The following is a 15767-nucleotide window of genomic DNA, read 5'->3' on the forward strand; positions in this document are numbered from 1 at the left end:
CGATCATTGGTGACATTATCAAGAGTTATTTCAGCGGAATGTTGTGGGCACGAATCAGGTTAGAATAGGTTAAAGAGCAAGTGAGAGAAGAGCAAAAGGAAATGGAGGCAGTGGGTGTAGACTATTCTGTCAAACTTTGTGAAGGAGAGAAATTGGGCAAAAGAGATAGGAAGTGGGATTGGGAAAGGTGCTTTTGTTTTGTTTTGTTTTAAGATGGGAGAGACTTGAACATGTTTTAATCTTAGTAGGAAGGATTCTGTAAAAAGGGAGAAGTCAAAGATATAGAAGAGAGAATGGATAACAAATAGAATAAGATTTTTTTTTAATTTATTTACTTATTTATTTATTTGGCTGCACCGGGTCTTAGTTGCGACACGTGGAATATTTTAGTTGTGGCATTCAGGCTTTTAGTTGTGTCATGTGGGATCTAGTTCCCTGACCAGGAATTGAACCTGGGCCCCTTGCAATGGGAGCATGGAGTCTTAACCACTGGACCACCAGGGAAGTCCCCAGAATAGGATTTATCAGAAGGCAAGAAGACTTGGGATCCAAAGCTCAAGCAGAGCAGCTCCTCTTTTATCATAAGAGGGAATGGAGAGGTTGATTGCACATTCACTCTGGTTTAAGATCCGTCTCCACGAAGCCTCCTTTGGACTATTTTGGGATTTCATTGATTTGCTTCTTCTCAGAACCTTAAAGTACTTAACTATACTTGATGACTAGTATCTTCTGTCTTGTGTTATTTCTTAAATTTTCAGGCCTTAGTCTTGTCTTCATCAACTAGATTGTAAACTGGATAATAAACCACAAGAGTTTATTCTTGTATCCACCCCCCACATTGTGTAGCCCAGTGCTAAGTTTGATTTTTTAAATTATTTATTTATTTATTTATTTATTTATTTTTGGCTGTGTTGGGTCTTTGTTGCTGCGAGCAGGCTTTCTCTAGTTGTGGTGAGCAGGGGCTACTCTTCATTGTGGCATGCAGGCTTCTCATCACGGTGGCTTCTCTTGTTGCAGAACATGGGCTCTAGGCGCACGGGTTTCCGTAGTTGTGGCACACAGGCTCAGTAGTTGTGGCTTGCAGGCTCTCGAGCACAGGCTCAGTAGTTGTGGCACATGGTCTTAGCTGCTCCGTAGCATGTGGGGTCCTCTCGGACCAGGGCTCGAACCCGTGGCCCCTGCACTTGCAGGCAGATTCTTAACCACTGCGCCCCCAGGGAAGTCCCTAAGTTTGATTTTTTTAAAAAAGTAGGTTCTCTGGAACTTCCCTGGTGGTCCAGTGGGTAAGACTCTGTGCTCCCAATGCAGGGGGCCCGGGTTCAATCCCTGGTCAGGGAACTAGATCCCACGTGCCTGCCACAACTAAGAAGTCAGTGTGCTGCAACTAAACATGCCACAGCGAAGATCCCATGTGCCGCAGCTAAGACCTGGTGCAGCCAAAATAAGTAAATATTTTAAAAAATAATAATAATAAAAATAAATTTAAAAAAAATAGATTCTCAGTAAAAACTCATGAAGATGCTTAGGTAAAAGAGACAACTCATCTTCTAAGTACTAGTTATTCATGTAATGCTGATTGTCCTTTTATCATTGAATCATCAACCATGTTGCTTTCTGTAATACCTTTAGATTTCATAGGTATCAAGTAAGATTACCCGACTACTAATCATGGTAATTTTGCTGATAAGGGATAAGTAACTTTTTTTTTTTTTTTGCGGTACGCGGGCCTCTCACTGCTGTGGCCTCTCCCGTTGTGGAGCACAGGCTCTGGACGTGCAGGCTCAGCGGCCATGGCCCACGGGCCCAGCCGCTCCGCGGCATTTGGGATCCTCCCAACCGGGGCATGAACCCGTGTCCCCTGCATCGGCAGGCAGACTCCCAACCACTGCGCCACCAGGGAAGCCCGATAAGTAACTTTTGATTGGTAACTAGCTGACTATTTTTCTTTGCCTGTTCCAGGTACAACAGCTACAGGTCTTGTTGCTGCAAGCCCATGGAGGTACCCTGCCTGGATCTATAAAGTAAGAGTCATAGACTAATTTTAAATGTATATTCTAACAGAGCCTTTTTCTCCTTATGATTGTTTTCCCCTGATAGTCTAAAGTTTCTGGTAGCACTTGGTGTCAAGGTAGGGAACTTAACAAACTTGCTGTCTATTTAGGACTAGCTAGTTAGCTTTGAGACAACCTGGTATAATAGAAAGAGCATAGGTTCTGGCCTCAGAAATTTATTAATTGGAATTCTACTATGAGGAAGAGCTGTCTCTCCCCTCCCACCATTTATTTATTTCATTATGTATTTATAGCCATATAGACTCATGGGTATTTATTTTATTCTATGCATTAACATCCAATACTAGCATTATGTTTTATTGCTTGTTTTATTTGTTGTTTCTGCTTTGTCCACTAGGAGCTCCTTCAGGGTGGCTGTTGTATTCTTTAACACGCTATCAAGTTTTTAAGCATTTCTACCAGATGCTCCACACCCGTCTTCTATTTTCCCTGCCCCAATTCTGGAATCAACCATATGTCCAAGGAGCCCTGGGTTTTCTTTTTTTAATTGGAAAATGGTGTTTAGAAACCAGATCTGGGTGCTAGGTGTGCTCATTGTTACTGAGAAGTCATTACTTCTAGGCCCTCTCAGTGAGTAGAGCTAGGAAATATCTGTATGTATAGTAACCCACACATATATCTATATTTTTATGTCTACCTAACTGTGTATATATTAAAAACCATGATTTTAGACTGATACATCTGATTCCAGTCCAACACTACAAGGCTTATTCTAATCCTCCCGCTCTCCTTATTTATAACTTCTTTCTCCAGCAGTGAAAAACCAGCTCTCATTATCTGCATTCTATTTACTTACTTGTTCAGTTCTAGTATACACGTAAAATAATTTTGGAATTGCTAGCCCATACCCCTGTGAGAAACACTTTTAGGAACTAGATTACAGCATATATGTATAATTCTTTTGTCTTTAGGCTTAGAATATCCAGGCAAGATATTGTTTCCCAGAGTTACTGTTTGTATTCCATTGTGGGTTCCCACTACATCTTGCTTGGTTAGTTTTAATTGTTTGTTTATATTTTGGGTATATGAAGTGTATGTGAAACATTATCGTGGTCTAAGAGTCAGAGTTTTACAAAAAGATATACTCAGAGCAGAGAAATGCAAATCAAAACCAAAATGAGATATCACCATACACCTGTCAGGATGGCTACTATCAAAAACAAAAAATAACAAAAAGTAACAAATGTTGGAAAGGATATGAGGAGGATGTGGAGAAATTAAATTAGAACCTTTGTGCACTGTTGAAAGGATTCTAAAATGGTGTAACTGCTATGGAAAACAGTATGGAGGTTCCTCAGAAAATTAAAAATAGAACTACCATATGATCCAGCAATCACACTTCTGGGTATATATCCGAAAGAATCGAAAACAGGGTCTCAAAGAGATATTTGCATACCCATGTTCATAACAGCACTATTCATAATAGCTAAGAGGGATTTCCCTGGTGGTTCACTGGTTAAGAATCTGCCTTCCAATGCAGGAGACGTGGGTTCGATCACTGGTTGGGGAACTAAGATCCCACATGCTGTGGGGCAACTAAGCCTGCACACTCTGGGGCCTGCGTGCCACAGCTAGAGAGCCCGTGCGCAGCAGCTGCTGAGTCTCCCCGCACTCTGGAGCCCACACGCCTCAACCAGAGACAAGCCCGCACTCCACAACAAAGAGCCCACGTGCTGCAACGAAAGATCCCGCATGCCACAACTAAGACCTGATGCAGCCAAATAAGTAAATAAAGATTTTTTTTAAAGTAGCTAACAGCTTCCCTTGTGGCACAGTGGTTAAGAATCCGCCTGCCAATGCAGGGCACATGGGTTCATGCCCTGGTCCAGGAAGATCCCACATGCCGTGGAGCAACTAAGCCCGTGCGCCACAACTACTGTGCCTGTGCTCTAGAGTCTGCGCGCCACAACTACTGAGCCCGCATACCGCAACTACTGAAGCCCGTGCGCCTAGAGCCCATGCTCCACAACAAGAGAAGCCACCACAATGAGAAGGCTGCGCACCACAATGAAGAGTAGCCCCTGCTTGCTGCAACTAAAGAAAGCCTGCATGCAGCAATGAAGACCCAATGGAGCCAAAAATAAATAAATAAATAATAAATTTATTAAAAAAAAAAGAATATAGGAAGGGCTTAAACACCTTCCTATATTCTATAAAAACTAACTAAATAAATAAATAAAAAGTAGCTAAGAAGCAGAAGCAATACAGATGTCCATCAGTGTATGAATGGATAAATAAAATGTGGTATATACATACAACAGAATATTATTCAGCCTTAAAAAGGAAGGAAATCCTATCACATGTTACAACATGAATGAAACTTGAGGGCGTTATGTAAGTGAAATAAGCCAGTCACAAAAAGACAAATACTGTATGATTCCACTTATATAAGGAATTTAAAGTACTTGAATTCATAGAAATGGAAACTAGCATGGTGGTTACCAGGGGCTAGGGGAGGGGGAAAAAGGGAGTTGTTATTTAATGGGTATATAATTTGAGTTTTACAAGATGAAAAAGTTCTGGAGATCTATTTCACAGCAATGTAAATATACTTAATGCTACTCAACTGTACACTTAAAAATGGTTAGGACGGTAAGTTTCATGTTATATGTTTTTTACCACAATTTTTTTAATGTAAATTTATTTATTTATTTTTTCCTGCATTGGGTCTTCATGGCTGCATGTGGGCTTTCTCTAGTTGCTGCAAGCGGGGGCTACTCTTCCTTGCGTTGTGTGGGCTTCTCATTGCGGTGGCTTCTCTTGTTGTGGAGCACGGGCTCTAGGTGCGGGGGCTTCAGTAGTTGTGGCATGCGGGCTCAGTAGTTGTGGCTCACGGGCTCTAGAGCACAAGCTCAGGAGTTGTGGCGCACCGGCTTAGTTCCTCCACGGCATGTGGGAATATTCCCAGACCAGGGATCAAACCCATGTCCCTTGCATTGGCCGGCGTATTTTTAACCACTGTGCCAACAGGGAAGTCCCCACAATTTTTAAGAAAAAAAAACCTACAAGAGAACTAGAAGAAAATATAGGCAAAGTTCTGTGTGCACATAGGTGAAGGTAAAGAGCATTAGAAGCAGTGGCACAAAACTAAAATAATAGACTGGGGTGTGTGTGTGGAGAGTTGTTGTATAATGGGTATGGAATTTCAGTTTTACAAGGTGAAAAACTTTTGGAGATCCATTGCACAACAATGTGAATATACTTAACACTGTTGAACTGTACACTTAAAATTTACTGGTTAAGATGGTAAATTTTATGTTATCCTTTTTACCACAATATTTTTAAAATTTTATTGTATTTATTTTTTTAAACAGCAGGTTCTTATTAGTCATCAATTTTATACACATCAGTGTATACATGTCAATCCCAATCACCCAATACAGCACACCACCATCCCCACCCCACCACGGTTTTCCCCCGTTGGTGTCCATACGTCTGTTGTCCACATCTGTGTCTCTATTTCTGCCTTGCAAACGGGTTCATCTGTACCATTTTTCTAGATTCCACCTATATGCGTTAATATACGATATTTGTTTTTCTCTTTCTGACTTACTTCACTCTGTATGACAGTCTCTAGGTCCGTCCACGTCTCTACAAGTTACCCAATGTCATTCCTTTTTATGGCTGAGTAATATTCCATTGTATATATGTGCCACATCTTCTTTATCCATTCATCTGTCGATGGGCATTTAGGTTGCTTCCATGACCTGGCTATTGTAAATAGTGCTGCAGTGAACATTGGGGTGCATGTGTCTTTTTGAATTATGGTTTTCTCTGGGTATATGCCCAGTAGTAAGATTGCTGGATCATATGGTAATTCTATTTTTAGTTTTTTAAGGAACCTCCATTACTGTTCTCCATAGTGGCTGTATCAATTTACATCCCCACCAACAGTGCAAGAGGGTTCCCATTTCTCCACCCCCTTTCCAGCATTTGTTGTTTGTAGAGTTCCTGATAATGCCCATTCTAACTGGTGTGAGGTGATACCTCGTTGTAATTTTGATTTGCATTTCTCTGATGATAAGTGATGTTGAGCAGCTTTTCATGTGCCTTTTGGCCATCTGTATGTCTTATTTGGAGAAATGCCTACTTAGGTCTTCTGCCCATGTTTTGATAGGGTTGTTAGTTTTTTTTTAATATTGAGCTTCATGAGCTGTTTATATATTTTGGAGATTAATCCTTTGTCCATTGATTCATTCACAAATATTTTCTCCCATTCTGAGGGTTGTCTTTTCCTCTCATTTATAGTTTCCTTTGCTGTGCAAAAGCTTTTAAGTTTCATTAGGCCCTGTTTGTTTGTTTGTTTTTGTTTTTATTTTCATTACTCTAGGAAATGGGTCAAAAAAGATCTTGCTGTGATTTATGTCAAAGAGTGTTCTTCCTGTGTTTTCGTCTAAGAGTTTTATAGTGTCAGGTCTTACATTTAGGTCTTTAATCCACTTTGAGTTTATTTTTGTGTATGGTGTTAAGGAGTGTTCTAATTTCATTCTTTTACATATAGCTGTTCGGTTTTCCCAGCACTGCTTATTGAAGAGACTGTCTTTTCTCCATTGTATATCCTTGCCTCCTTTGTCATAGATTAGTTGACCATAGGTGCGTGGGTTTATCACTGGGCTTTCTATCCTGTTCCACTGATCTGTATTTCTGTTTTTGTGCCAGTACCATATTGTCTTGATTACTGTAAATTTGTAGTATAGTCTGAAGTCGGGGGGTCTGATTCCTCCAGCTCCAGTTTTTTTCCCTCAAGACTTCTTTGGCTATTCGGGGTCTTTTGTGTTTCCATATAAATTGTGAAATTTTTTGTTCTAGTTCTGTGAGAAATGCCAGTGGTAGTTTGATAGGGATTGCAATGAATCTGTAGATTGCTTTGAGTAGTAGAGTCATTTTCACAATATTGATTCTTCCAATCCAAGAACATGGTATATCTCTCCATCTGTTTGTGTTGTCTTTGATTTCTTTCATCAGTCTCTTATAGTTTTCTGAATACAGGTCTTTTACCTCCTTAGGTAGGTTGATTCCTAGGTATTTTATTCTTTTTGTTGCAATGGTTGGTGAATGGGATTGTTTCCTTAATTTCTCTTTCTGATCTTTCGTTGTTAGTGTATAGGAATGCAAGGGATTTCTGTGCATTAATTTTATATCGTGCAACTTTACCAAATTCATTGATTAGCTCTAGTAGTTTTATGGTGGCATCTTTAGGATACTCTATGTATAGTATCTTGTCACCTGCAAACAGTGACAGTTTTACTTCTTCTTTTCCAATTTGTATTCCTTTTTTTTCTTTTTCTTCTCTGATTGCCATGGCTAGAACTTCTGAAACTATGTTGAATAATAGTGGCGAGAGTGGACATCCTTGTCTTGTTCCTGATCTTAGAGGAAATGCTTTCAGTTTTTCAGCATTGAGAATGTTTGCTGTGGGTTTGTCGTATATGGCCTTTATTATGTTGAGGTAAGTTCCCTCTAGGCCCACTCTCTGGAGAGTTTTTATGATAAATGGGTGTTGAATTTTGTCAAAGCTTTCTCTGCATCTATTGAGATGATCAAATGGTTTTTATTCTTCAATTTGTTAATATGGTGTATCACATTGATTGATTTGGTATATTGAAGAATCCTTGCATCCTGGGATAAATCCCCCTTGGTCATGGTGTATGATCCTTTTAATTTGTTGTTGGATTCTGTCTGCTAGTATTTTGTTGAGGATTTTTGCATCTATCTTCATCAGTGATATTGGTCTGTAATTGTCTTTCTTTGTGACATCTTTGTCTGGCTTTGGTATCAGGCTGTTGGTGGCCTCATAGAATGAGTTTCAGAGTCTTCCTTCCTCTGCAGTTTTTTCGAAGAGTTCGGGAGGGGTAGGTGTTAGCTCTTCTCTAAATGTTTGATAGAATTCACCTGTGAAGCCATCTGGTCCTAGACTTTTGTTTGTTGGAAGATTTTTAATCACAGTTTCAATTTTATTACTTGTGATTGGTCTGTTCATACTTTCTATTTCTTCCTGGTTCAGTCTCAGAAGGTTATACCTTTCTAAGAATTTGGCCATTTCTTCCAGGTTGTCCATTTTATTGGCATAGAGTTGCTTGTAGTAGTCTCTTATGATGCTTTGTATTTCTGTGGTGTCTGTTGTAACTTCTCCTTTTTCATTTCTAATTTTATTGATTTGAGTCCTCTCCCTCTTTTTCTTGATGAGTCTGGCTAAAGGTTTATCAATTTGTTTATCTTCTCAAAGAATCAGCTGTTAGTTTTATTGATCTTTGCTATTGTTTTCTTTGTTTTTATTTCATTTATTTCTGCTCTGAGCTTTATGATTTCTTTCCTTCTACTAACTTTGGGTTTTGTTTTCTATTTCTCTAGTTCCTTTAGGTGTAATGTTAGATTGATTATTTGACATTTTTCTTGTTTCTTCAGGTAGGATTGTATTGCTATAAACTTCCCTCTTAAAACAGCTTTTGCTGCATCCCATAGGTTTTGGATTGTCGTGTTTTCATTGTCATTTGTCTCTAGGTATTTTTTGATTTCCTCTTTTATTTCTTCAGTGATCTCTTGGTTATGTAGTAATGTATTGTTTAGCCTCCATGTGTTTGTGTTTTTTACCTTTTTTCTCTGTAATTTATTTCTAATATGATTTCAGTTTTCTTAAATTTACCAAGGCTTGATTTGTGACCCAAGATGTGCTTTATCCTGGAAAATGTTCCATGTGCAATTGAGAAGAAAGTGTAGTCTGCTGTTTTCGGATGGAATGTCCTGTAAATATCAATTAAATCTATCTGGTTTATTGTGTCATTTAAAGCTTGTGTTTCCTTATTAATTTTCATTTTGGTTGATTTGTCAATTGGTGAAAGTGGGGTGTTAAAGTCCCCTACTATTATTGTGTTACTGTCGATTTCCCCTTTTATGGCTGTTAGCATTTGCCTTATGTATTGAGGTGCTCCTATGTTGCGTGCATAAATATTTACACTTGTTATATCTTCTTGGATCGATCCCTTGAACATTATGTAGCATCCTTCTTTGTCTCTTGTAATAGTCTTTATTTTAAAGTCTATTTTGTCTGATATGAGAATTGCTACTCCAGCTTTCTTTTGGTTTCCATTTTCATCGAATATCTTTTTCCATCCCCTCACTTTCAGTCTGTATGTGTCCCTAGGTCTGAAGGTGGTCTCTTGGAGACAGCATATATACGGGTCTTCCTTTTGCATCCATTCTGCCAGTCTATGTCTTTTGGTTGGAGCATTTAATCCATTTATATTTAAGGTAATTATTGATATGTATGTTCCTATTACCATCTTCTTAATTGTTTTGTGTCTGTTATTGTAGGTCTTTTCCTTCTCTTGTGGTTCGTGCCTAGAGATGTTCCTTTAGGATTTGCTGTAAAGCTGGTTTGGTGATGCTGAATTCTCTTAGCTTTTGCTTGTCTGTAAAGGTTTTAATTTCTCTGTCGAATCTGAATGAAATCCTTGCTGGGTAGAGTAATCTTGGTTGTAGTTTTTTCCCTTTCATCACTTTAAATATGTCCTGCCACTCCCTTCTGGCTTGCAGAGTTTCTGCTGAAGGATCAGCTGGTAACCTTATGGGGATTCCCTTGTATGTTATTTGTTTCTTTTCCCTTGCTGCTTTTAATGTTTTTTCTTTTTATTTAATATTTGATAGTTTGATTAATATGTGCCTTGGCATGTTTCTTATTGGACTTTTCCTCTGTGGGACTCTCTATGCTTCCTGGACTTGATTGACTATTTCCTTTCCCATATTAGGGAAGTTTTCAACTATAATCTCTTCAAATATTTTCTCAATCCCTTTCTTTTTCTCTTCTTCTTCTGGGACCCCTATAATTTGAATGTTGGTACGTTTAATGTTGTCCCAGCGGTCTCTAAGACTGTCCTCAATTCTTTTCATTCTTTTTTCTTTATTCTGCTCTGTGGTAGTTATTTACACTATTTTATCTTCCAGGTCACTTATCTGTTCTTCTACCTCAGTTATTCTGCTATTGATTCCTTCTAGAAATTTTTTTAAAATATAAATTTATTTATTTTTGGCTGCCCTGAGTCTTCGTTGCTGCACACGGGCTTTCTGTAGTTGTGGCGAGCAGGGGTTACTCTTTGTTGCGGTGCGCAGGCTTCTCATTGCAGTGTCTTCTCTTGTTGCGGAACACAGGCCCTAGGTGCACGGGCTTCAGTAGTTGTGGTGCGCAGGCTCAGTAGTTGTGGCTCATGGGCTCTAGAGCTCATGCTCAGCAGTTGTGGCGCACGGGTTTAATTGCTCCGCAGCATGTGGGATCTTCCCAGACCAGGGCTCGAACCTGTGTCCCCTGCCTTGGCAGGCGGATTCTTAACCACTGCACCATCAGGGAAGCCCCTAGAGAATTTTTAATTTCATTTTTTGTGTTGTTCGTCATCGTTTGTTTGCTCTTTAGTTCTTCTACGTCCTCGTTAAACGTTTCTTGTATTTTCTCCATTCTGTTTCCATGATTTTGGATCATCTTTACTATCCTTACTCTGAATTCTTTTTCAGGTAGACTGTCTTTTTCCTCTTCATTTGTTTGGTCTGGTGGGTTTTTACCTTGCTCCTTCATCTGCTGCTTGTTTCTCTGTCTTCTCATTTTGCTTAACTTACTGTGTTTGGGGTTTTTTTGCAGGCTGCCGGTTTGTAGTTCCCGTTGTTTTTGGTGTCTGCCCCCAGTGGTTAAGGTTTGTTCAGTGGGTTGTGTAGGTTTCCTGGTGGAAGGAACTGGTGCCTGTGTTCTGGTGGATGAGGTTGGATCTTGTCTTTCTGATGGGCAGGACTGCATCTTGTGGTGTGTTTTGGAGTGTCTGTGAACTTAGTATGATTTTAGGCAACCTCTCTGCTAATGGGTGGGGTTGTGTTCCTGTCTTGCTAGTTGTTTGGCATGGGGTATCCAGCACTGGAGCTTGCTGGTTGTTGAGTGGAGCTGGGTCTTAGCATTGAGACAGAGATCTCTTGGAGAGCTCGTGCCAATTGATATTACGAGGTCTCTGGTGGTCCAGTGTCCTGAACTCAGCTCTCCCACCTCAGAGGCTCAGGCCTGACACCCAGCCGGAGCACCCAGACCCTGTCAGCCACATGGCTGGAGTGCCTTTAGATTTGGGGAAGCTGGCCTGCAGTGGCTCTCCTTCTGCACTGCACATTAGAATCAGCTGCTCCTTCCTTGTTTTGCCCCTAAGGCAGTGTTCCACAGGGAAAAACACTGGCCTTGAAAATAGTCACAGCTCTGAGATGACCTTTTTTTTCCCCTTTGTGCTTAGTTGGGATTCACTTGCTCACAGGGGCCATGTGCAGAGGCCTCTCACCTGGCTCTTCTGACTGGAGTTCCTAGTGCAGAATGGCTGCCACCAACACCTCAGCTCAGGCAGGCCAAAAAATTACTCTTTATGTAGTAAAAAGTTTATCCATCATTTTTTTATTGCCTCCAGATTTTTTAGCCTCTAGATTTATTGAGATATAATTTACATACCATTAAATTAACTAATTTTAAGTGTACAATTCAATGGTTTTTAGTAAACTTACAGAGTTGTACAACTATCACCACAATCCAATTTTGGAACATTTCCGTCACCCCAGAAAGATCCCTTGTGCCCATTTGCACTCACTCCTGTTCCCACTCCCAGCCCCAGGCAATCACTAATCTGCTGTCTTTTTCTACACAATTTGCCTATTGTGGACATTTCATATATGTGGAATCTTACAGTATGTGGACTTTTTGTCTGGCTTTTTTCATCTATAATGTTTCTGAGATTATCAGTACTTCATTCCTTTTCATTGCTAAATAGTATTCCGTTGTCTGGATATACCACATTTTGTCTATCCATTTACCAGTTCATGGACTTTTGGGTTGTTTCAACTTTGTGAATATTATGAATTATGCTTCCATGAATATTCACTTGCAAGTTTTTGTATGGACATATGTTTTTTATTGGGTAGATACCTAGAAGTGGAATTTCTGGGTCATATGTTTAACTTTTAAAGAAACTGCCAAACTTTTCCAAAGTCGCTACACTGTTTACATTCTCCTCATGTTTCTGGATTTTGCTTCATAGTTAAGAAGCTTTCTCTATGCCAAGATTAAAGAGGAAATCACCCATGTTTTCTTCTAGTACTTGTGTTGGTTTTATTTTTTACATTTCATTTTTCCATTTGGAGTTTATACTTGTGTTTGGTGTGGACCTATTTTCTTTTAATATCCTTATTTTCAATAACTCAATCATTTTTTCTGATTATAAAAGTGATACCTTGCTTCTTATAGAACATTTAGAAAAGTATAAAGAATAAATCTTAAAATTTGTCATAGTTTTATCTCCCAGAAATGACTGCCCTTCTCTTTGTAACTCTCCCTCTTTGGGTCATTTAATCTTGGTTTCCTGATAATATTTTTTAAATGTTGGATAAAGGAACTGAGGAAAGCTTGGATCTCTTAAAGGGTCTCCTAAAGACCTGTTCTAGTATAGCCAGTTTAGAAGCAATTGACCCATCTTTTCTTTCAATTTAGCCAGACCTGTTTCATGTAAGACAAGACTAATGAAAACCATTCCAGACTTCCAACTACCTAGAATATCCTATAGGATATAGTTTTAGCTACAAAAGTAACAGATTCTAAGAAACAGTTGATGAATGAAACAATGTAACTCAATTGTTCAATGTTTTACAGAGAAATAAAGATGCTACTTTTCTCAAAAATGTATATTTATATCTTTAGAGACATTTCTTAAGGCTTTTTACAAAATGTACAGTTTATATACATGATTTTTTTTTGCTTTTTTCCTTAGGTTATATTCTTTTCTTTGTGAATGTGTGTCATTGAAGCTTTTGTATAGATTTTCTGCACGTGTTTGTCAATTTTCACATGCTCAACTGAGGAATCCTACTAGCATTGGCAATTAAATAGCATCTGAAAGAGGAAACATTGGTTTACATTGTATTTTCCCCGGTTTAGAGAAACCTTGGAAATTTTTAGAGGAAAAAAACTATTGAGTTAAAAGTATCATTACTTTGGAGCTTGTCAACTTGCATGAACGATGCATGGAAGTTTTCAGTTTAATAACAATAAAGAAATCAGAGCAATCTAAACTAACACTAAATTTACTCATAGTTTATTTTTATAATCCACAATTGAACATTCCTTCATAAGAGTTCTAGTAAATTCTCAAGAGTGTAATGAAACCCTATGGTGTGGCCTTGCTCTTAACTTTTGATAAAGAACATGCTAAGATCTTCTATAAGACTTCATGGAAATCTTAAACTGGGTGAGAGGGCATCTATTCCTGAAATCCTTTTCTGTCCTTTCTTGAGATTGAGAACAGCTGTTCCCTGTCCTTTTTTTCTCTTTATTATATCCTTGACAACTATTCATTTTCCCCTTCCGTTTCCTTCAGATCAAATCTTCATGTTTCTTCTGATCTTTTTTTGCCAGTCCTATTTTCTAGTCTTTTGAGCAATTAATCCCAGTGGATTACAAAAAAAGCAAATCAAAACTGCTTCTTATTGATCTGTTTCAGTAGTCTGGAACTGATAGGAAGTAATCTGCATAAATGCCAAACGTTCTTTGAAGCTATTTCTGTCCCTTCCACTCCTATTTGAAATGAATACTATTGTTGCCACCACCCACTCTAAGCCATTAAAAATTGATAGACAAATGAACAGGAGGCTGTGGGTCATCAGTTTGAAGGGAGGCAAGCATTTAGAAGGGAGCACTTGTTTATGGAGAGTTGTGAAATGTGTTCTTAGTGGCCACAGGTCATCATTTCAACTTTTTCACTCCTTAAATGCTATTTCCCTAACTTTACAGCAAATAGGTAATTGACTTATGTTGATTAGCTTAAATTTTGACCCTTAGCAGTGTCACTTCTACCTCCCCCATACCTCTTCCTTCTCTAGTTCCCTAATCTTTAATGAGGGATTGAGAATGAGAAGCGGGAGAGAACATGTATCTTAGCTATTAGTTAGCCTTTACTTCTTACCTACATAGCATAAATAGAAAGATCTTAAACCAAGATCCTAAACCTAGAGGTTAGTCATTCTTGTTGCAACCATTTCTTGCTCTGAATTATTACCTTCCTCCAAACCATTAATTTAAAGTAGTTCAGGCATACATTTTTATTTATCCAATATAGTACCTGGCTGGAAGTATACATTGGAATGAACGCTTTTTCTAGACTTCTGGGGGGTAATTTTAAACCAATCCCACCCTAAGGCCTATGGGATATATATTTTTATCCACCTTTGATATAACTGTTATCAATCAGGAACTTTTCTTTTCTTTTTTTTTTTGGCTGCATTGGGTCTTCACTGCTGTGCATGGGCTTTTCTCTAGTTGTGGCAAGCGAGGGCTACTGTTCATTGCAGTGCATGGGCCTCTCATTGCGGTGGCTTCTCTTGTTGCGGAGCACGGGCTCTAGGCATGCAGGCTTCAGTAGTTGCAGCACACAGCCTCAGTAGTTGCGTCACACAGACCCTAAAGTACACGAGCTTCAGTAGTTGCAGTGCGTGGGCTCAGTAGTTGTGGCACGTGGGCTCTAGGACATGCAGGCTTCAGTAGTTGTGGCACATGGGCTCAGCAGTTGTGGCTCGCAGGCTCTAGAGTGCAGACTCAGTAGTTGTGGCACATTGGCTTAGTTGCTCCGCGGCATGTGGGATCTTCCCGGACCAGGGATCGAACTCGCGTCCCCTGCATTGGCAGGCATATTCTTAACCACTGTGCTACCAGGGAAGTCCACAAGTACTTTTCTAATATGTTACTTTCTTTGTCTTAGTGTGGAACCATCAGAGAATCTACAATCCCTAATGGAGAAGAATCAGTCACTGGTAGAGGAGAATGAAAAATTAAGTCGTGGTCTAAGTGAGGCTGCTGGTCAGACAGCCCAGATGTTGGAGAGGATCATTTTGGTGAGGCTTCAAGACTAAACTACTACCAGTCTGGACATTTACTAACTTTAATTTCTGAAATACTTAACATGCTTCTCATTATGAGAGACAAGTTACATGGAAAGAAATGAATTAATATTACCATATCCTCCCTGAAGCCCCCTCCAGGGAAAATCCAAGAACGTTTAATCAAACATACAGAAAAATTGAAAGACTTATACCGTGAACACATATATATCTACCACAAAGAATCTACATGAAGCCCATTTTAAAATGGATTTGTTCTAAAATATCAGAGAGGAAAGAACCAGGTCCTTCTGTCACCTTAAGTTCTGCCTAATCATCCATAATACCAAGTAATTCTCCTCACTAAGATTTTAGTTCCTTTCTATCTCCCTTCCCGTAATGTCACATTTCATATCCCATCCTAACAGCTGCCATGGAGAGAGAAAACATCTGGAAAATTAATTTTAACTCCTTTTACATATGGTTAATTTTCAAATAGTGGATCACTATGTAACTGACTACACCAGTTCTGTGTCCTACTACATGTGTGATAGTACCCTCCTGGATCAGTGTGTGCGGGCTCTGTCACTAACATTGTTCTACTAGTCTAAATACAACTCAATATTTGATAGCACAGCGATTGCCAGAAGTAAAAATGAGTTTCCACCAAAATGTAATTGACCATCTGTAATTTATACACCTTCACGAATCAGTGTACTCCAGTCAAGGAAGAGTAACCTGCTTAAAGATTTCTTTAAAGGGGGCCAAATCCTAGGTCCATTGTAATGTCCATTACTAGCAGAAGGGTGAAAATGGGATCTA

General features: G+C 39.2%; 1 protein-coding gene across 1 annotated transcript in view; it reads left to right on the top strand.

The window, feature by feature from the left end:
- The window catches only part of KIF4A (kinesin family member 4A), a gene marked incomplete at its 3' end in the record, with an annotated part of 126179 nt that overhangs the window by 56137 nt on the left and 54275 nt on the right, over positions 1-15767 (top strand). Inside the window, exons 9-10 of the mRNA XM_079910802.1 lie at positions 1960-2021; positions 14828-14960. Coding sequence (XP_079766928.1) covers positions 1960-2021; positions 14828-14960 — 195 coding nt within the window. The remainder of the gene's footprint in view (positions 1-1959; positions 2022-14827; positions 14961-15767) is intronic.

Source organism: Stenella coeruleoalba (genome assembly GCF_951394435.1).
Source record: "Stenella coeruleoalba genome assembly, chromosome: X".
Classification (NCBI taxonomy): Eukaryota; Metazoa; Chordata; class Mammalia; order Artiodactyla; family Delphinidae; genus Stenella; species Stenella coeruleoalba.